The sequence below is a fragment of the Dromaius novaehollandiae genome, chromosome 1 (assembly GCF_036370855.1).
Source record: "Dromaius novaehollandiae isolate bDroNov1 chromosome 1, bDroNov1.hap1, whole genome shotgun sequence".
Classification (NCBI taxonomy): Eukaryota; Metazoa; Chordata; class Aves; order Casuariiformes; family Dromaiidae; genus Dromaius; species Dromaius novaehollandiae.
Window position 1 is genome coordinate 30111772 of NC_088098.1, and position 23683 is coordinate 30135454.

The window sequence follows — 23683 nt, forward strand, 5'->3', positions numbered from 1 at the left end:
CATTCTGTGCTTGTTTGGTTTGAGGAGTAATACCATCATTTTATGCTGTGGATTTTGTCAAACAAGACTTGCAAAGTACAGTGTTTTTAAGTCCATTTCCTCCTTTTGCCCCACTTGAGGGTGGTTAAATCTTACTGGAATGCATCGTATTTGTCTTGGGCATTATAGATTCAGTTCCAGACTCTGCTTCTGCTGCTGTAACTTGGTACATTTGTGCTGACCTGCATAGTATTGTGCCAAATTTATATCAGCTCCAGGGTTGGCCTTTTTTTTAGCTCTGTGATTCAATTCCCCATTTGCTAAAAAGGAACAACTAATACTCTTTTCTTTCACTGGTTGTCTGACTTGCCTGTTTAGCCCCTATGGTGTTCAGAAGAGGATCCTGTCTGATTTGGTACGGACTCTGGCGTAATCAAGCACCAGTCCCAGCTGATACCTCTTGTATTACTCTGATATGAATACGCACAAAATGAATTAGCTCAAAAAGCTTCTTATTTGTCAAAGTCATTCCCTTTTACCTTATCACTGGGTATGTGCCATATATGTGATGCTGAACCCATTCTATTACAGTTCAGGTATTTGCCTTACTTAACGGAGCAGTTCTCCAAAGGCAAACCTGCCCCTCTGAAACCACCATTACTGCCCAAATACACAGAAGAGTGAAATTCTAGGAACAGGAAAAGTTACATATTGTTGGCAGCTACTTCACAGCACCATTTTCATCTTTGATCGAAAAAAGAGTCTTTCCACAGATTCTACTATCATCAGCGTGTGATAGGCTTCATTGCCGTGGGATGTATGTCAGATGAGAACTGCATTGTTTAAAATTCCATTGTAGTGACATACGTTGATATAACAGTAATGATGACATTCAGATAATTTCAACTCTCCACAGCAATGTTCAGGAATAAATTATTTGCTTGTAGAAATGTGCTTTGCAGTGAGAGTTGTTACACAGGTTTTTATCCCAAAGTGAAAAATCTGAAATGTGATTGAACTGATTCAGCTGTTTTTTAACTGCTAGAACTGCATGCATTTTGTTAGCGAACCCACGTGAATTAAAACAGAAGGATTAAAACCTCAGCTTGCCATCTCTAGATAGAGTGTTACCTTAAGATAGTTTTATGCCTGTCCATATTTTGCATTTAGCTACATAGAACACTGAATTTAGAGGACTTACTGACAGGTGCTATCTGGTCATGCAGATCCACTTAGCAACAGGACTGAATACAAGTACAGAGAAGGGACAAAAACAGCTTAGTTGCTTTTAATCAAACCTTAGAGTGGAACAGCAGCAAGAACATGCCTGATGTTCCTGATCTAAGTACATTGTTTCTGCTAAGCTGATTAAATGGCCATTGTTCATACTTCGTAGAAAGTTTGAAGGCTATTATGAGAGACATTAAGCAAAGACATGCTTATTTTTATAATGTTCTTCTAAGGTACAATAAAGCTGTTGTCCTTTGTTTTTGGTATTACAAAGGGGATGTATGTAGTTAATCATGGAGTGTCTTGAGATAATGATTACATTAGGTATTTTTGCACCTGTTATAGTCAGACTGTATCATGGTCATCAATAAGTAATTCATTCTCACAAGGTATAGAGGAGGGAAAGTTTTCCCTAGTGCTGTATATTGATTTGAAGTTATAGTTGCAGTGATTTCTGGCTTCAAACTATTGTTTAATTACTCACCTGTATTGCATTTGGAGACATGTCCCCATGGATCCCAGGTGCTATACAGTAGCATCCTTAATTCAGCAAGGCTTCTAGTCTCCTCCAGGTCAGAAGCAAAAAAGACCTTAAAGTTTCTCTCTGCCAGGGCCTTTGTACTAGGTTGCACCAGGGACTGAATCGACACCTACCTGTCCCTGGAGAAAGATAGGGTAAGTGTTAAAGAGCCACTTTTAGGACTGGCTCTGAGCAAGATAATCCGTGTCCCCAGACTGCAGGTTGCTGAACGTGGTTTGAAGCACTGATCGGGGCCGTTAGGGGGAGACGCACCCAGGCCCCGCAGCCACGGCTGCAGCTCCGCATTCGGACACCTTCAGCGTGAAGCAGCCATGGCCAAGCCATTTCTTGCCTTGGAGGAAAGGCCGTGGTGGCAGCTGGCTGTTCCAGGACCACAGAGTAGCACAGAAGCAGGGGAAGGATGTGAGGCTGACTTGATATCTGAATTTTTCTTCCTCCAGCCAGCAATACCATATAGCTCAGGAGTGGCATGGAGGCAGGGGAAAGGCAGGCGTAGAGGAGAGACCCTAGAGCTAGAGCCCCATTCTTGGGGCAAGGGTGCTCACTTGGTTTCAGTGATCCAGACGTGGTGGAGCTGCTTTTCTGCTGCCACCAGCCGAATTTGGCATACACCTCCAAGAAGCCTTTATCCTGCCTTGGCCAACTTAGTTGCTATCTCTTCTTCAACAAGCCTAGAAGCTTACAGTCATGTTGCCAGTGTTTATGGATTGCACCCCCATCAGCATTATTTATGCGATGGGAATCCAGAACGCTGTACTAGAGCCGTTCTGACTGATACTGATCATTTTGGACAGGGATTTTATACAGTCTTTTATGAGAGACGTTCGAGCTCTTCCTTCTGTACAAAATCGGCTTCTATCTCACTCTGCATCAGTTCTCAGTGAGTTCTGTTATGATATTGCTTCCCACATCAGGTACCGCATGAGGAATTAAAAGATAGAAATTTGTGGCTAGTAATCCATTCCACTGCCTGTAGATGAAAATGAGAAAAAAGTGTACATCTCTTCTAATGTATCTTACTATAGATTTAAGAATATAATCTTATAATCCTTCTTGGATGGCTCTTTGCTTTTAGTTTCTCTCAGGTGGTCTTTGTGCTTGACAATATACAATACGTAGCACACATCAAGGGTATAATTAAATTTCATTCCACTTCAGAACTGGATGCCCAAAGCAGAGAAGCAAGCAGTCCTCAACAGCTACAGTGATACCATGTACAGCATGTAATCTGTGTAGGACTAGGTGGCAGAACAAAAAAGAAGTGGTCTGCTTTATCTGGCAGCTAGTGTTAGAGGCAGGAATAGGGAATGTTTTTGTCCTATCTAAGTCCATAAAAGCACTTTTTTGATGACTTTGATTCGGTCTGGTTCGGTTCTACAGACTGTTGGTTGGAAAAGGCTGCTGTAAGCACCCAACCTCTGTGTCCTGCAGCACTTCTGAACTCAGGCTGTTTGGTGCTGCACCAGCCGCCTGCGGCTGCTGCTGCCTGGGCGAGATCAGCAGAATCTCTCTTGGCTGCAAGTCGGTACCTTTGTCCTGACCTTAATTGCGAAGCAACAGCCACATCTTCTCAATGAATGTTGAATACCCTTGGGGATGTTTCTGGCATCTGGGCCAAACAATTACAGCACTAATCTAAATTATACAGATTCCTGCTATTCATCAAGGTCAGGCTGCAAAGATTTGCATATCTAGACAAAGTGTTCCAAGTCCAGGAGATGAGACAAAGAAAAACATCGCACAAACAAGACTAACATCAGAAATGAGCGCATGAAAATTTAAGCAAACACAAATATGGCTACACATTAAAAAAAGTGTTAAAATGAAACAATACAAACAATGAGGCTGCAGAGTCATACATTCAAAGTTAGGAAATGTTAGAATTAAGATCACTGGTATAAACTTTTCACCCCCGTTGCCATCATGTATATGCATTATGATACAATCTTTAATTATCTGTTCACATCCCATTTTTCCACAGGACCTCTGTCTCCCTTGCTGAACTGGATGAATGGTGCTCACTTAATGAGCAGCAATTCAATATTTTGTTTTATCCTTTTTGTTCTGTGTGTGGCCCCAGGCCTTACTTACCACACACTATTGAAACCTTGATATGAAGATGGAATTGTTCATTTCCTCATGGGCTTTTTTTGTGGCACTCATCACTGTGATTCCTAAGGGGCTTCTCCAGCATTAATGTATTTATCTTCACAATAGTCTTCACAACAGGAGTATTATTGTCCACATTTTATACTGAGGCACAAAGAAATTAAGGTCAAAGCATCCCTAGTTTGAGATGTCTGAGAACATTATTTTGAAAATTTATATTATTACTCATCTTTTAACTGAGCAATTAGCTAATTGGGGGAGGATATTATTTCATTAGGAGCAGAGCCACATATTTATTTGATGTAATCTTATTTATTGTTATATGACAGCCCTGTTTCCCTTGTAGAAATCAAATGGTTATGGAAGCAGTTTCTTTGCTAATAGTTTAAAGCCTTTCTTTATGTAAAATTTAGTCCAAAATTATTCTTTGCTTTACTTCCTTGGCTAGCTTTTCATGCACTTGCAGGACTTTTCTGATTGTGCATGTGTTTCCTTGTCCTTTTCTGTGATGGGTGAGTGTCTCTGTTGCTTATTTTTCCCCCAGAGAGTCAGCAGTCAATACTTCACTCCTGCTTTTGCTATTTCAGTCTTTGGGGAAATCTCTGACTAAGAGATCCATGGATCTGTTCCTACTGATGTTTTGCCATGTGCTTGTTTAGAGTGATGGCTATGACTGTGTCATATATTTGATTCCATAAAAACAACTGGTTGCTTTTTAAGCTGATCTCAAAGGAGACAGGGCACTCCTGTCTAGGTAGTGCTATGTACCAGTGCCAGAAAAAAAGGGCAAAACCACAATTTGTAACTGCCTGTGAACAGTTTGGTTTTATAAATTCACTTAGTATCTCAGAGAAGTGTCACAGCAGCATAGACAAAATTCAGTCCTTCCTGACAGCAGTGACTTCCGTTAACAGTGGGATAATATTTTCACATCCGCTTTTTTTCTCTTCGGCTTATACCCTGCTTTCCACACACCTTGCAGCTCCTGTAACAGATGCTGTGTAGGAGAACTGCAGGAGTCTCTTTCGCTAGGTTTCCAGCTGATAATGAGAACGGTTAGGTCCTGTTCACTGAAAAAGGAATGGGTTCTCTGGAACAAACAGTGTGTGATCATATAACTAAATAACAATTGTATCATGCATACACACATGGTACAGATAGCCTTAGCTTTGCCATTTCCTAATTCATGAGTCTTTAACTTAGAAACCTCAAGACAGTTCCTTTAATGCAGGCCTTTATGTATGTGTAATTCCTTGAGGTTTTACAGAAAGAGAGAAACCTTGAAATCAGAAGTCGTGCATATCAGCGTACTGGAACCAGCAGCTCCACTGCACAGATGTTTGCATGTGAGGCAACCAGCTGCAGGTAACCAGTATGTCGTTATTCTTCCTGTGAGCCGCTTCAAATGAAAGAGGAGACACATACGTTGCCTGTGGGCTTCACTTCTGTGTTAACAGCAGAGGATGATGATAACTGGAGTCGGGATGGCCACTCCCTACTGCAAAGGCAAAGAGACACAGACTCTCTCTGCTCGTTTCTCCAGACTTGGCTTTTTCCTTCCTGACACTTCCAAACTATCTGCCTGTATTTTTCTCATCTGCCCCTTGCCCCTGCCCCTGTCTTCCTCATCCCTGGTTCAGTCCCATTCTTCTTACCGATTCTAGATACTAGTCTTTGGGCATCTCATTTCTAGTCTTTCCACCCATAGAATCCTAATCCTCCACTCTAGGCCTGCTGTCCAAATCCAAATCTCTCCTTTTTTCCCTTCCCTCTCTCCCCAAGTCAGTCCTATTTTTCTTACCCAGCCACTCTCAATTTATTACTTCTGTCATCACTATGCTTTCTAAAACTCTACGCTCTTGCCCTGATTCAGTTTCCTCCACTCCTCCCAGGCTCTTTGTGTAGCCTATTCTGACTTTCCTATCTCGTATATCCCGTCTTTCCTTGCTTTCATTTCCCTTCACAGGCTGGCCCACATGGACATATCCCTCCTTTAACTGGGTGCCTACACAAGGATATGCCGGACCTTACACCTTGGCAGCTTGGACTCAGAGACAGCTGATGGGTAGGGAAGAGGAAAGGCTTAGGTCCCTGTGTCCCTCCTAGACTCAGGCCTAGAGTTCAAAGTCTTCTCATCCTCATCTTGTGCCTTCAGTCCTAGTTTCCCAGCTTCATCTGTGCTCAGAGTGGTTGGGATTAGTAATTATAGCAAAGCTGTCTCTGTGCCCCTCAACCTCTGTACTAGTGCAGGCTCAGTCCCCCTTTGGAAATAGCTCAGAGTCCTGTCACAAGCAGTAATGAGGGTGGTAGGGAAAGGGGAATGGAGGATGCTCTTGACTCTCCTGAGTGGCACTTTAATAGTTTGGTGAGCTCTAGGAGCTGAAAGACACTTAGGCACGCTGAGTGATACACAGTTTGTGAAAATACTTGTTTTTGAACCTTTAGGTGAACTCTCACAAGTGTGAAAATTAAGACTTTTCAAAGGCACCTTACAACTCTTCCAGTTTTGGGCAGATATTCACAGGGAAGCAAAAGGCACTTCTCTGACACAAAGTTACTCCCTTGCTAAACTATATATACTTACTTCAAAGCATAAGGCTTTTTACAGTAGACAACGCAATTTATTTTCCCTTGGTGTCACTCTGAGAAGTGTCTGAATGGTGCTAGTTGAAAATGTCAAAAACCTAAAACAGAAACATAGAACCAAACAGAAAAAAACAACCTGAGGCAAACACCTGACATGGACTGTGTTCAGCCCACCTGGTTAAATTTGGAAAACTTAAAAGCAAATGAAAGTTGTATTTTATACACAGACATACCTTAACAGTAAGCAGCACTGTGATTTCTGTCTGTTCCATATGACACCTGTCACAATGGTAACAGGTGCCAGAGATATGGGTTATATGAATTATTCCTCTAATGCCATTTCACAGTAAAATAGAAAGCAAAAAGGCTCTCTTGCTATAATTTGTTGCATTTCTTCCTTTTGCACTTACAAGTTGCACCTAAGGACTGTGAAAGGAGAAAATCACCAGGGTTTCCCATACAGAATTTTCTTGCTCTTCCTTCCTGTGTTTGGGGGCTTCAGAAAAAACAGTCTGCGTTTGGAGGGCTCTGTGCACCTTCACCTGCTGCGTTTCAGGAGATTGACAGAGGTGAAGCTCTTTCTAGCTCTCCAGAACTGTTCTCTGACACCTTGGCTCAATTTTAGCCTCTGCTCTCAGGCAGTGGATCCAACTTGACACAACTGTGTTAATTTGCCTGCAAAATGCTTAGTTAATACTAGTGACACTCAGAGTCTCAGCCACATCATTAGGTAGCTGCTTCCATGTAATCATTTCTCAACCTCATTTTCATATTCATTTTCATAGCAATAATACAGTGCTTGTCCTTTACACAGTGCTTTTAAGTATAAGCAACTATGAACACTGGAAATATTTGAAAAAACACATTTTCATTCCCCGCAGAGAGCTGGTCCATAAATTTACACAAAGCGTCCCAACACAAATGTAGGCAATTACATTTGTTCTGTACAGAATGCCTTGGTGTGTATTGCTAAGGGGAACTATCTGTCAAGACAATATTATCTGTCAAATGCAATTACTTACTGTATCAATTACCAGTATTCTTAATTTATAAGATACCGATTGTTATTGCAAATGCAGAAAAATAGTGGGAGTCTTAAAAGGTAATAATTAAACTACAAATTCACTTGGGTAAGGAGTAACCATCTGTGTATATTCACACTGTATCACACTGGCATACTGGGTAGATGGACCTCTAGGTTCTGTCACAAAACTAAATATAAAATTAATATATTTTATGGAGAAATTATAGATTAGTATAACATTGAACTCAGGATAAGAACATGAACTCAGTTTTCCTTAGTCATCCAGTTCCAAAATGTACCCCATTCTGGTAGAAATGCTTGTGCAGAATTATACTTATAAAAATAGAGATTGAAAGATCAAAGATGTGATTGGTAATTGAGTTTACATCAGTAAAATCAGTGAAAGATTTTGCTGTTATTTTCAAGGGAGTAGAATTTTGTCATTAGTGCCAATTTAGTAGCAGAGCCTTGAATAACCCAGTATTCTGTCAAAGAAACTGTTTCTTGGGGCTTTAATAAAAATAAGCGTTTAAACTAAGGAAGAGAAACCAGATTTTCAGGGATCTAATTAGAATACATAATAAAAGATTAAGTTTTTAGAATTAAGTGTAACACAGTATATAGTGGAACTGTGTATGTTTACCAAACAGGAAATAATACTGCTAGCTTCTTAAGTGGTTGCTGCAAAATATACAAGAGTGACATGAGTGATATTATCTTTGTAGTTTGACTCAGCAGTCAAAACAAGGAGTTGGCAGCTGACTGCAGGAAAACTCAGAGATGAAATTGTGAAATGCAGATAAAATGAGTAGGGAAAAAGTCATGAACATTTTAGAAAAAGACAGTAATTCCTAAGCCTTTTGTGGCACTTGTTATTTTGAGTCTCTTCTAAGAGGTTTGGCCATTCTAAGTCGTTGTTAACAAGTACTAGTTTTGTCAGACTTTGATCAAACTTAATTTATATTGATCAAGAAGACAGGGAAACATTACAATGAGCTTTCTCTCTCCAAGCCTCATGGATACCCCCACTGTGTTTATCATCACAACTTCTAATTGTCCACGCTTCTTATGAGAGCTGTGATTAAACAAAAATATGTTTCTAGTTAGTGGTTCCTAGAGCCAAAATCAGGGGATTTTATCATTTGGAAAAAGTGTCACCCAAAAAAACCCGAGTACATCTCAGACTTCCTTTGGAAACTTTCTTTTGTGGATATCTGTAGTTTGGTGTGGAAAGATACTATAGGATGGACCTCTCACATCCACTCAGCCTCTGCAAGGTCTCCTAGCAGGGTCTGCTCCAAAGTACAGTGGCAAGTGTTACTTTAGTAACTTAGATTTTGAATTTTTGCTTGTACAAGCCAGTAGAATTGCTTTTAGGCCAGATGAGAACATTTGGCCAACCTCTGCTGTTAGGCTTGCTGATGCAGACCGATAGCCCGGTAGTCTTTAATCCTTAAATAACACAGTGATATAGTAATGACCTGTGACATGGTTCTAAATTGCTTTCCTGTGTTTTACCTCTCCACCTTCTATTACAGATTCTTAGAAATTGCAGTGATACTCGTTATATTCTGGTTTTATTTTATTTCATATTTGCATGCTTTGTAGTCATGCTTTGTACATGTAAACTGGATAAACCTCAGTAAAAATATACTGAGTCTCAGGAAACATGAAAGCAATAATCTGTGTTTTCTTCTGAAAACATGACAGCAGGTTTATTGCTCTCTGGGTTGTAAGTGAGTTTACATATTTAACAACAGGAGTGCTTTGGGCAACAGTTATCAAATGCTAGGTAGCACTGCTATAGACCGACACCCTCCTAAATATGTCTTGTAATGCATTTCTCATACCTCAATTGCTACATTTGAGTGTGCATTTTTTTATCTATTCATTATTTCAGCAAATGTAAATTGCCCAGGACCCTCCGATGTATAATTATGTGTTTGAACGAGCACTGCAACTTCACTAACAGACATTTGTTCTGCAGACATACTAGGAGAATTATAATTGATGCCTTTTTTATCACTGAATGAAAAAAGATAAAAGTGCTGCTATAAACTGTAAGTTGAAATAAATTATGTAAAATACATAACTCACATAATGACTGTCCCTTTATAAATGTTCCTATTAAGTAACCGTATCATTTGGGATAATTCCTCCTTGAGGAATGCTGTGAAAGAACAGATCATTCATTATCTTGGCTTGGTGAATTGCTCTAAAACAGCTCCTCTGATGAGAAAATTGATTTAGCGTTTCTTTAAACAATTGAAAATAAAGCTTGAATTTTATGTTTCCCTGCCCAGAAAGTTTCAATAGCTATCTGCATTATATGGATTTGGCTATTTAAACTGAAACTCCCCAGCAAAGACATTCATCCACCTCTCCTCTGCATGCATATACACATGCAGAACCATCCTTTAAAATCCCACCTGGTCTATTAATCACACTAAGAGTGTAATCACTCGGGTGCTGTAATGTAGCTCCCTTGATTCATTGATGCCAATAATTAAAGTTTTGGAGTTATATTTGGAAGTTTGGAAGCTATACATTTAGCCGTACATAGTCTACTGCATCTGGTATTTCTCCCATAAAAGTATCTCCAAGAGCAGGCAACATGTAACTTCTCGAGGCTTTGTGCGTTTTGCAACACCTTTGTCAGGAAAGATTCCAAAATTAAAAATATGAAGTGTTGAATTAAGTTTACCCCTTGTAGATGTTAAGGAGGAAGTTATGGAAGAAAATACAGTAAGGGGAAACGCACACAAGTACTATTGTAGTGGGAAAGATTACAGAGATGTAAGGTCATATGGGTCGGTGAAAGATAGAGCCAGATTTTTGAAATGACGGACAGCAGAAGAGAACATCTTCCCCTTCAAAAAGAGGTGGGCATGGAGCATATACAATTGACCCCAAATAAAATTCTCTGTGAGAGGAAGTTGGCAAGTGGTCTTCCAAAAGTAGCAATGGCAGTGAGTTGGAGGAGGGATTTCTTGCAGATCAAAAATAAAGAGTTAGCAGGTGGGTTGCAGGAGGGCATCCTTCAGAAGGATCTGTTAGTTTGGATAAGCTTCTGCCAAGCACTGTAAATATGGTTCCTTATGTACACTGCATTTCCAAACCTTTTGAGGTTTGTCCATCCTGTCTTGTCTGTCGCTTTTTAAAATTAAAATTCAGTTTTTCCTTGTGATCAGAATAGTTGCTATATTTAGATTCAAATCTCGCTGAGAACACTTTAATTCATTCAAAGCACACCACCAACCTCTGATATGTCTTCAGGATTCAAAAAGAAACCTTAACAACATTCTCTCCTCCCAAGGATTTTGATGGGAATAGTTTTGAAATTCAAACCAAACTGTTGTGTTTGTCAAGAACGCGGTGAGCTAGTGCAATTAGAACTTGGTTCACTGTTTTTGACAAGTTCTCCCAGGAGATTTCTAAACATTGAAAACCTTTTAGGATGAAGTTCATGTTTTCTGCATGCAGTTGGCAGAGGCAGATATATTGCTGTAGTATAAAAAGCTGAAATGGCATTTTTCCTCTTTCGCACTCAGGAAGTGAGCTTTTGCATTGGGGTCAGAGAGGATGCTGTAGAGGAGAGTTATCTTCCCTCGTTCTTATTCACATTTGAGGCTATATTTTTGGTTTTATGGTTTTGTTCATTCTTTAAGGCATGTGATTTATGTATGCATAACAGAGAGAGATTCCTAGCAGCATTTCCCAAAGGGATAAGAAAATGAATGGCTTTTTGGAGAGGGGAGAGCAGTTTGCATGGGAGACCTTAAGTAAATAATTTCTGCAACTATTAAGTCACGTACAGTCTCTGTAATTAGAGGATATTTCATGTCACTGAACTGCAGTGAATGACTAATGTAATATTGCGGTCTATGTGGATGATACAGTATAATAATCCAAACAGTGCACTAGTTTTACGTAGCCTCTTATTATTACTGAGAATAATAAAGCTAGTATAGCCTGTACTAATGTAGGGAGACAGTTGTTTTCTTATTTTTCTCAAAGCCTCTTTAGTCAAATGATGTATGATTAAAAGAAATAAGGATATCTTATGACAAAGATCTTACAAGGGTTCTTAGCAACTGGATTATCCTGTAATTTTGCTTGTGCGTGTTGATGAGGATGTTTGGGGTCTGATTTAGTAGATTGTTTTGTAGTTAAAGAATGGCTTCTCTTAGAAAAATACGAAACTATTTAATATAATAGAATAATATAGTTAGAATGTAATATAATAATATAAACATATTGCCCATCATTCTGAGACATTGCTCCAGTGCTGAGGTAGGTTTTTGACCAGAAACCATCTGAGAGGGGATCACTACCAGTCTGGGAACCTTTCATTTTCTCTGTTCACAGCCTCTTGTGTTAGACTGGAGATACCTTAGTGTTGGATATCTCTTTTTCCTTATCTAGATGGTTTATTAAGACCCAGTGGCTGTTCAGCATCTCCGTGTCTGCAGGGTAGTGCCCTCTGGCACTGCAAGTTGCAGAGCTCTCTGAGCTGATTCTCAATTTGTCAGATGTGAAAGGATAGATTCCAGTCCACATTTAGCTTAATTCTGCAGTTAACCTCCTGGCCAAACACCCTGGGGAAACAGTGCCTGTCCCTTTTAGATTTCATGGCCCCTTCTACTTATGTGACCCTTCAAGCCAGATTTCACCTAAGGGCCGCACTGATATTTCTTCCAAACACTGGGAAGAAGGTTGGCAAGCAAGTCATCATTGTTCAGGCTGCAAAAGGCTTCTTTCCATGGGAGCAGGACATGTCCAACCTCCACAGGGCACTGTCTCTTCGCTTCACTTCCCTTCACACCAAGGAATGTCATCAGCTGGGGAATTGGCGTGGGTGCCCTGCTCATGCAGTGAGTGAGGAGAACAGAAGTTGCATTTCAATGCAGTAAAAGGATGCGTGGAACACATTTTTATTTCTATGGTTAAACATAGTTTCTTGGGTCCATTGTTACTGAATTTGGTAATCTGTATCTCACACACTGGTTAGAGCCTGTATTCCACACCAATGCAGTTAAGAAGGCTCTTTCCTTTTGTTTTCATGGATTTATACTTCCCAGGAAAATTTTCAGGCCGTTTGTATCCAACAGCTGGGCCATTCCCATATAAAAACTTCTGAAATAGTGGCTTGTACTGAGATTTAATTTGAGGTGGCTAAGATAGATGCTCCCATCTGATGAGGGTGCACGTCACCAGCAGAGCTCATTGAGCATTTTGCTCTTTATCTTTCTGATCTGGTGAGAGAGTCAAGAGAGGCTATCTTATATGATTATTAAAATCACCGTGATCCATGTAAAAAAATAGGTAGATCACTACAAATACTGAAAAGGTATTCCAAGGTCACTAGACCAGCCATCATTTCCAAACAGTAAGGACTTGGGTGTTCTGGGAGAGGACTTCAGTGTGAGAGAGGATATCTCCTTTGTAGCATATACTGATAAGCCTAGAGCAACTCATCAGACTTTTGGAGGGGGACTCAGCCGAAATATCCATAGTGTGATTCGGCCTGAAATTTAGGACGCCTAAACATAGGTGTCTACAAGGGAGCTATCTGTATGCTAGTTCCCATCATGGTGAATGGAAATCTAATCAATACAGTCAGCAAATACTGGAGACTGAATTAGTAGCATGTATGATGCAAATAAGAATGGACAAAATAAACATCTATATAATATATGTGCATTTTCACTTGTATTCTAGACTGTTGATGATCATTTGAAAACATGTTCCAAAGATACTGATATGCAAGTGATGCTTTGTGATTTTGTTTTTATGTGCTACTAACCTTTATATGTTTCCTTATACCCTCTTTTACTACCCAGATGTGTTTACACAACGGACACGCAAACATAGTGTGTGCACTTTGTACTGCACCCCAACTGATACCAAACAGCCTTTTGTTACTTCTAGAACAGATGTGCCTAATGCCACTCCATAGGTTTTGAAGATAAAGCTGGGAGGCATATGGGGAAGGAATTCAGGAATGCAGTATGTTGCATTCAGGAATTACAGGTCAATACATTAGCAACTACAGTATGCTGTTGCTAATCCTATTAGCAGTCTAAAAACTCAGGACATAGAAAATTATTTCAGCTTCAACTGAAAAACAAGAGAGGGAGCTGGGAAAACCAAATTCCATATTATTGTTGTCTCTAATACAAAAACTGAAGTGCAGATTACTAGTTTTTGCAAAACAAGCCTTCTTTCTTTTAATAGCTGTGCACAATTTTCTTTTTCTTTCCTTACATATTAAAACTGGTACTTTGAATTACCAAAAGTTATGAGGAGAAAAATAATTTTGAAAGAGACTCATTGGTGATTTTAAAGGAAAAGGAATTTGCACTGCTTTTTTGTGTAAAACCAACTTTTAAGTTTATGAGATTTTTTGCCATGCATTCCAGATGCATCCTGTCTTCCTGTAAGTCTTACTTTCTGTCTTCTTTTTAAGCAGTGTTAGCTTTCTCAATATCTGTCAAGTGCAGCATGTAGCTCTTTTTTTCTTCAATGGAAAATGAATATTACTGTTTCACAACTTTAACCACAGCAAGTTGAACCGTGCACAAATACTTGTGCAATTTGCAGCTGCAGATAAACGAAATTGAGTTGGACAGGAGTTTCAGACTGAGACCATTGGTCCAAGCCTACTGCTTCAGGCTTGATCCTAGATTGCACTTAATACCAAAGAGCAAGTTTATAGTTTTGTTTGTAATTGTCCGCAAATTCTGTCAGAACAGACAATGGTAGAACATTTCAGAGCATATATGATATTAAGGAATTTTTTCTGGAATGGAACAGCTCCTCAGTCATCCATTTCTAATGCTGAGACAGCTGATTTACCGTCCATCTACAGTGAACAACATGTTTTAATCCCCTTGCCCCAGATACTCTTCGTTTCTATAACATGATTTTTATTATGTTGCAAAGCTCATAGCAAGGAAAATATCTGCTTAGGTATTTTATTGAAAGTCTGTCTTCTTGGGTTTAGGCAACACTGAAAAACACCCTTAAGACTTGCGTATCAAGCAACAAGGAAATCCATTCGTATGGGTGTTTGGAAAGAAAAAGGACAATATACTTTTTAATGCAGCTGAAATTACATGGAGACAGTTCACTTCGTGTGAAATGACTTTAGAACTCAAGATAGAGCCTGTCATTCTCAAGTAGATAACAATGGAATTACCAGTCTTTGAGAATCCTGAAATGATCCAAATTTCATATTATTGTTCAACTGAGATGTAGGTACATATTCCACAAGGCAAGGGTATGTGTATGAGTGCTTATATACTCGTGTTGTTGAAGATGATTACATAGCAATGTATTTAAAATTTACTTTTATTCTCCACATCAGAATCAGAGTCAGATATATGGTCTTTTAGCATATAAGAAATGATTAAGTGCATAGAAGTGAGTTCTAGTCATGGCTAGTGACAGGAAGCTGTAGTCTCAGAAAATCCATATATGTAGCATATTATTAGTGAATGTTCATTTCTCCTATTCACCAAACAAATGGCTTCTATAAAGTGTGTTGCTGAGGTAATTAGAAAAAAACATTATGACTAAATTGCTGGTAGTTTAGGGAAGTTTCATGTAGGGAACAAGATACAGTTGCGTTTCAGGAGCTGATTTCTTTGTTTCTTGCATGTACAGCATATTGTAATATTACTACTTTATTTAGCAGGTTATCCAACTCAAGAATTAATTGCAAAAATTCACACTGGTGTTTCTCATCCAAAATAGTTACCTGACAGCCACATAGCTGGACCAAGGTCAGATATGATTGAAACAGTAAAGCAAGAATAAAGGCTTATAAAAATTGGAGAAACTCGGAGAACAGAAGAAAACAGCAGAACATTTACTTTTGAGCAGCTTTTTTTAATCACTGTTTTCAGTAGTTGTGAATAGATAATCAACAGGCAAGAATGTGTTATATAGAAAGAGAACCTATCAGTGTCACTGAGATAATGAGACCTCACATTTGCCTGATGGAAAAGCTGGTGGACTTGCTCCCTGGACATGCTACTATGCAAGAGAGTGTGCTTAGTGTTGTCTGCTCTAATTCTGGCATGGATAAAGTTGCTTCACCCTGTGCTTCTTGACTCCGATAAGCAGCAAAAACTTGAAGGGAGTCTGTAAGAAAGAACAGTCTTTGCCCTCAGAGGGAAATGGTGACTACATATCTTCATAGTACCCATCCTTCCTGGTGCACAGGCTTGTTATAAAACACAGTTTGTTCCTAATGGAATAGAAAGAATTAATAGCCATTAACCCTTCACTCTACTAGCAGCATTAGTATTATCAAGCAACTAGCAATGCTCACTAAGCACTGGGGCAATATTATGCTAGCTCATGTTCAAAGACAACCAAAATACAGCTCTGGTCCTGAAGCATTTCATTGTCAATGAAAACAGTCAAGAGTTGTCTCTGGTCAGACAGGGGATGTAGGCAATAGTGACTTCTTTGGACTTCACTGCTCAGTGTGACAGGTAATCCTGGGTACCTGATGCATAACAGCCACAAGTGTTCTCATAGTCAGCAAAGGAGAGTTGTGGGGGAGAAGGAGGAGGAGGGGAAAACTGTGCAGCTGATAGGGAACTGCATAGGAGAAAGCTTTAAATATTGAGAAGATTCATAGCCTGGATGTATAGACTGATTCTTCCATCAGCTGAGCAGCTGTCATGTAGAGAGCCTGCACCTAGAATTGTGAAAGGTCTGAAGGGATCTGAGTATGAAAGAAAGTGTCCTGTATTTAATATGATCAAAGAAAGGAATGACATGGTCAAAGAAACGAACTAGGAAAATGGTCGTTGCAGCAGCATTTCTCTATCAGTGAACAGTTGCACTTTTGAAGGCCAGAGGAAAAGATGCCGATGTAGCTGAACAGCAAATAAGCAAATAGATAAGAATTTTAGCTGTGGGGTTTGATAGGAATAGTCATAACTGTGATACGTTACACAGGAAAGATCTGTAGCATCAAGGCATTACCAGGTTGTGAGAAGTGAACAGAAGATGATACCCAAATTACAGTCACAGAGGAGAAAGAGAATCAGTGCTGTCTGTCACAAAAAGCCATCTGTCAGTGAATATGGGCATGGATACAGGTCTTTCAGTGAAATGCAGGCATTTCTTATTTTAGACCATATGAAAATTTGAGATTACTTTGAGCTTGCTGTGGAGAAGCTAAAGACCAATTCTGACATTTTAATAACAAGAGTCACTGTTTTGAGGACTTGTGCATACAAAGCTTTGTCTAGGCTCAAAATGCATTAACATGTAGATCCAAAGTGCAGAGACCAATGGCTAGCTGGGGACCTGGGTGACCTCGGAATTGTTTCCTTTAAATAAGCAGGAATAGATAGCAGACAAAAGGACTCTGTAATGATCTTTTAATGGAAGGGGTAATCCAAGGCCAAACAGAAAAAATAAAGAGAGGCCATATTGCTGCTCTAACTCTCAAGGAGGGGGCTATTGCTGTTTCATTATCATTTTCTCAAGTGAGAAAATGACCGAGCAAGACTTGCAGCGGTTGTTCTAGAGAAAAGCTGAGAGCTTGATGAGGACAGAGGAAAATTCCCTAAGAAAAGACTGAGAAGGACAGGAGCATAAAGATGATGGAGAACAGCAAGGTTGTGAGTATGTCCATGCCTTGCATTGCAGGGATAAGCACTGAAACAGTTTGTAGTGTTATCATGGATTTTCCATATCTAAAGTCTTTAAATCAAGAATAAAAGATAGGGTGTAGTTGTATCTGCAGTTAGAGACTTTGTGCCAAAGTTCCTTGTGGAGTTTTATGGTTGTTATACACGAAGCCAAAACAGATGAACAAAGAACTCTTTCTGACCTTGAAAACTATGAACAGATTGGCACTAATAATACTGACATAAAGCAGGATACTTTATGACAAATAAGGCTCCACCTTTCACTTTGGGGACTAAAGTAGCACCGCAGAAGTCATCCAAGTATACAGGTGGATAAGATTAAAAGCAGATAAATATTTTTGGTTTAGTGAGTGCTAAAGCCACAGTGTCTGCAGAGCTTTCTGCCTAGTTAAATAAGGTGTTGGCAAAGAATGGGAGGCCACAAACTGAGCTGTAGATTTGATCTCAAAGGTATAAAAGTGAGTTCTAGTCATGGCTGGTGACTTCTCTTCTTATGTATATTTATATGAAATATTAAAATGATATTTGCATTTTAGCTACTCACAGCTGCAGAGATCGCAGCTGCAGAGATCAGTGCGAGTTGCACCACTGCGATGAAATTAGAGGTAACCACAGAGGACTTGGGCCTTTGTCTCTGAGTTCCAGCAGTTCATTCCTTATTTCAAACACTTACAAAAATGTATAGCTATTACCTCTCATTAGATTTTGTCTCTGTGCTTGTCTTCCATGTTCTGAGAGGTGAACAAAGCTATTTAAGAGATCCAAAGATACCTGAAAACACACCCTTCTACTTCATAACTTAATAGGATTTTTATAAATTAAATAAAAAATCATCTAGGCAGTTTCTGGAACAAACAGACATGTACACACTCATTTATGAATTTTCTCAGTTCTTTCCCTGTATTTTTACTTACTTACTTATTCTAAGGGGATTAAGTACCAACTTATTCCTAGGTTTAACTTCAGCTTATATCATCACTACTTAAAGCTGAAATATTTGGTGTGTGTTTGTCCCCTGTCATGATTATATCTGAACAGTGCTTATATTATTTTTAGCGTTACTTCATATTTACAGTGTATGAAACACCCCATGAGCTACGAAGAGACAAGAAAAGACAGAAAGCATGACACATTTGTTTACAATTAATGATTATCAGCTGTTAACCCCAGGCCCACCTTCTCTGTGGCAATTTTCCCTGGATGGAAAGGGGCTGGTGGCTGAGCAAAGTGGTGGGGGGCTGTGTGAGTAGAGTGCAGGATGCTGTCTCCTGAGAGCTGCAGCTGGGCTCCCAGAGAGCGTGATATCCTCTCTGAATGTGATAGGCAGCTGGTCCCGGTTCCCTGGGGCTGAGAGGCATGGCCCAGAGCCTGCAATAAAAAATGCCAAGCAGCAAGAAGTAATCCCGCAGCGTGCCAGAGCACTGGGCGCTATTAGTGTGCCCTGCACACCCTGGCTGCAGTTGGTGAGGAGTCGCGGGACAGCTGTGTTTGCCTCTGCATCAGGACAGAGCCTCCCCCAATGGCTGTTGCCATTGCTTTTGCACAGGTGATGGCAGAGATGAGCCCATTCACATTGGGAAGCGTGGCTTTGATGCTCAGTTATCGTTACCAAAAATATCTTTGCCTAAAGAGATACCAAATTGGTGCTTCCAGCACTAGTGTGGAATCTTAAACCGGTACCTGGCTCTGCAGCAGGCAGTGTATGCATTTGTTTGGCTTGAGGAACTAAAAACTGGGGAGAGAAAGTCAAAATACCATCTCCTCTTTTGCAGTAGTCAGGGTTTTTCTTCTGTACTTCTACATTTAATGAGATAGCAGCTGGACATCAGAGGTGCTCTCTTTGCCCACTGCAACACGAGGATGAACCCCTCAGTGATCTGAAATTCATTCTTTGGTGCCCCTTTACCCATTACTACAGAATGAAACCAAGCAATAACATTTGATCTGTGCATCCCCTAAAACTTGCCAATGAAGTTGCAGACTTCTGTGTAGCTAATTTGAGCCTCCTTGTTGTGGGTTGGTTTCTTCTTCATAGACTGCCTAAAAGTAGTCTACAACCCCCACCCAGGCTGAGAAATGCTGAATTAGATGAATATTAGAAATTTGGTGGTGATGAATTTAAAGAAGAAACAATCTGTTCATGCAGTATGAGGTAAACAAATATGAACTAACAGTATGTCTGTATAGATTTATTTTTCAAACTGTGCAAGTGCAAATACTGTCTAAATATGGTATTTTAAGCCCTGTTCCTAATGAGACCATAGGTACTGCAGAGTACAGGCACCTCAGTAATGAGTACTAAAGCTGATCAAGTGAACTTTGTATAATTACCAGCTGAGAACTTAAAGGACATCACATATGTCACTCATAGGCCGAAGAAGAGCAGTTATCACAGACTGATGATCAGAGACCATGGGGGGAAAATACTGTGCATGAAAGCATGTTGCAGATCTGAGAGCTATTTCAAAGAGGGAAGCATTTAGATTTATGAGGTTGTACATTGGAGCTATTAGTGTACCTGTTAACAAATGATGCAGATTATTCTTACTAGGTGCCTTGACTTTCTTAGAAAAAATGGTTGTCTGGATGTCATTAAAATTAAACTGCCTTTTGTTTGTCAGTAAGGAAAATACTGATAACACAGTCAAAACATTTGGGACAACACTTTCTTAAAATCTGCATAGCAAAATGGCCACTTTGTTGGGCTTAGAACTGACATGCTGATACTGGAATTAGCCAGAAAAGTTAATAGTCCTCTCCTACACATTAGTAATAACACAGCAATGTGTTCTCAGGTGATGTGTTAATACATGGACAGCACACATGCACATTTATCAAAGCTATGACTAAAGGGAAGCCCCAAAGGGTATTAAATCACCTAAATTGGAGCTTTGTTTTCCTAGGTGCTGTGACTGTGCTTTCATGGAAGTCTGCAGGTTTAACTCATTATTTTGGATCCTATTTTTTAATATTGCCTTCAAAATAATGGCCTTTTATTTTGTTTTGTTCTGTTTTGTTTTGTTTTGTTTTATATTATATCTCTATTTCCAGTGGGACTGCTCTTAAATAACAGATTGTATAATCAGACTGATAGAGGTGTTACACTGAAAATCTTGTTTATGGGCAAAGAGTAAACACACCTTATAGATAAAGTCAAGAACTTACTGTTAGCATAGCTGAAATCTCAACAGGCTAATCCAAGAATTATTATTAGTTAAGATCTAATTATTACATAAAAAGAAAGAATATTTCTGTGCAGAACAGATTTCAGTAATAATGATAATAGAAATACAGTTAAAATTGTTAGGCACATGCATCTTGGTTTCTGTCCTTGTACCGATGTTATGCTCACCCCTGCCCTGCTCCCCTGGGTCCTGAGGATGGTGGTTTCATTCTGGTGGGGGAGAGTGCTACCACAAGCCATCATCACCTGGAGAAACATGATGCTGATGTTGATGGTTTCTGCTTCCTCACTCTAGGATCTATTTGGGTCTTTGTTATGTTTGCTTAAACAGTTTTTCTGCTTGCTCTTTTGTCATCAGTCTGAAGCTCCATGTAACATCCAAATGTACTAAATATGGTGCCTTTTACATGAGTTAGATACCATTTCTTTGTTCTCTTTGTCACTTCAAAAAACTGCTTTGTCCAGCTCCAGATCTGCATTTCTTTAACTGGCTGTTGGTGAGTCATTTATAACTGTGGGATCCCCAGAGCCAGGCCTGCGCTCTGTCTCTTATCATCCCTTGCCTGTGCTCCTCTGTGCTGCATCCTGGCTCTCCCCTTCTCAAGGCCTCTGTTACCCTGCCAGGCTGGTATTTCTCTGTACTATATCATTATGTTAGAGTCGTACAACCATGGTGGTACCATACAGAGAAAAACAAAAATAAAACAAATTAGCCATAGCCACCTGCTCAATTAGAAAAATTGTTGTTACGTTTAAACCAAGTCAAAAGAACTGCAGGCAGGTCAAGAGCAGTTCAGATAGAGCAAGCCCAACAAGCCTCAGTCCTGAGGCAAACTCAGTACAAAGCCTATGGTCTCTTGCTAGCAATGGCAATACCGTATTAGAGGGCTACAGAGTAAGAGAGGTCATGGTACAATTCAGGCAAACTTCACACAGTGTGTGGTAAATATGTAGAAAATGTGGAACACTTCACATACATGTGAAAGGTAGTTGTAGTTTGGAGTGTTAAATATGTATTTTCTGGTGAGTTCGTCACTTACCTGTTTTGTGTAATGTGAAGAGTAGCACCCTGCACTGGGATTGGATTTTTCTGTTTTGGGTTCTTTTTGATGAAATATTTTCCAGTCCCAGTAATTGTCTATTGAGACAAATAATAAGGTAAATTGCACGTCTGACAGAGCTGGTGTTCTGCTTACTCATTATCAGTATGCATTTAGATCCAAAAAAACCTGAACATTTTTACAAAAGTCTGATGCAAAGACACAGTCTAATACAAAATTCTGCAGAGTGAAATTTTGTGGGTAAGCCAGCGGAAGGCAGTTAAAACACTAGGAGCAGTGGGAAAGGTGAGCAGGAGACCAAATTTATGATCACATGTTTACTTATTTCTAGTACGAGTATGCAGAGTCCACAGCTCTCCATTGGTTTTTCTTCAGGGATATGTAATGTATGTCTTCCTACTGGGGTAAGGGTATGTATGAGTTAACACGAGACACAAGTCCAGAGATGTATATTGGGTAAGTGATATTGTGAACTGAAAACACACAACCATAAAATATTAATCTTTGAACAGTTTTCAGTGTGTACCAAGTAGAAGGGGATGGTTGCAGATGTGATGTAAGTAAGAGACTGTGCAGCTGGGCAGTAATTACCATATCTCATGACCAGGAGTACGTGTGCTGCATTAGTGATAAGGGAAGAGGAGAGCACCCTTATTTCTTTTATTTTCTATCTCTGTACATCAGCACTTTCTGTATCTCCAGTATCCCTGTGAACACTGAGAACCAGGTACAGAGAATTTCTCATTGCTTATACTCCTATTAATCCGTTTAACTCAATATCACGATCTATTGGCACAAATCAGCTGCTGTTAGTATTATATATTCCTTTCTAGTAAAACTCAGTCTTCCATTTCCCTTCCACTGTAGAAAAAGTTGGAGCTGTTTAGCAATTCTTGAAGGTTAAGTCGTGTATAGTGGTTTATCTTTCAAAGATGATTCTTAGTTTCAAATATTTTTCTTTTCTCATTACTCTGGCCTGATAGGAAGGTTTCCAGCCTTAGAAAACTAAAGAAAATTGGAATTGGTTGTCTTAGAGAGATGACTACACTGAGGTAGTTTTTATGCAAAGGAAGCATAAGCCATTTACAGGGCTCCTTGCATTTCAGTTTCCTTTATCTTGCTTCTAATAATTCAGAGGCTTGCAGCACATTGCACTAGCTTGTGGGTTAGAAATCCAGGTGTATGCATGGGAACAGGGCCAGTATGTTTTTCACAGCAGATCTCCAACAGTCTGCAGCTCACAGAGTAGCCACTCAGGCAGTAATTATAATGTTTCTAGCAGTATTGCTAGACTTTCAGTTTTGTCTGTAATGAACCGTGCTATAATACCCATTTTGAAGTGACCAATGGTAGGTGCAGGTAACCAAATGAAAAGTTCCATTAAATTCCACGCCTTCTCAGCTGGGTTACTATATGCTACCAAAATACACATAATAATAGGTAAGAGCTGCCACATTTCCAGTGTTACTTTCTCAGCTGAAATGTAGCAGTGGAGAAGGCAGTACTTGAACTGATGCAGGCAGATTATGTTGAAGGACCTTCACTTGCAAGCAGTGTTCATTTAGCTATATTAAGGCCTAATGCTGAAAATGCCTTACAAGTAGAATACAAACATTTGAAGTGTCAGGCCTTCTTTGCCCATTTCTTATATGTAATTTTTTTGCCAAATTATTCACAGAAGCTATAATTAGTATTGCAAGATTGCTGTAATAGGTACTTGGTAAACCTGTTTTCATTTTTTCATGATTTTTCATGAAAATTCATTCATTTTTTCATGCAGCATATCGGTATTCATATATTTAGATAATTTTGTATTATAAATGGGTACAGTAGGTTCATTATTGCCATTCTTAAGTGAATTTTTAAGCATAATTATATGCAGTTGAAGTAATTATGTTGCATTATGTAATATAAACAAGATACTCTATTTCAAGTGGTTCAGTCAAAGTAAAAAAATCTAATAATGGGAGACTTAAAAAGAGAGGCATGGCAGTATCCTTTCCCTTTTATTAAGTTAAATCGTTTTCAAGGGTAAAAATCTATTGTAAAAGCTTATATTTAAGCTCTTATATTTTTTCTTTAACAGGACTGGGAGTTCCCACATTTTATGGGTGATGTTGAAGTGAATCTCCCAGGTTTGCCATCTGCGCATATGCAGTTCAAAGTACCTTACTTCCAAAAGATCTTCAAAGAAGAATATCACATACATATAACAGGTATGTAATCTTACAATTGTAATACAGTCACACAGTTAACTGTTTCTGTTTAGTAAATGTATGTTAACATGTCCTT

At 39.4% G+C, this 23683-nt stretch overlaps 1 protein-coding gene across 5 annotated transcripts in view; it reads left to right on the plus strand.

The window, feature by feature from the left end:
- The window catches only part of TMEM117 (transmembrane protein 117), a 219052-nt gene that overhangs the window by 181410 nt on the left and 13959 nt on the right, over positions 1-23683 (plus strand). For all 5 annotated transcript variants that reach the window (XM_064508074.1, XM_064508076.1, XM_064508082.1 and 2 more), the window contains exon 7: positions 23478-23607. In XM_064508074.1, the coding sequence (XP_064364144.1) occupies positions 23478-23607 (130 nt within the window). The remainder of the gene's footprint in view (positions 1-23477; positions 23608-23683) is intronic.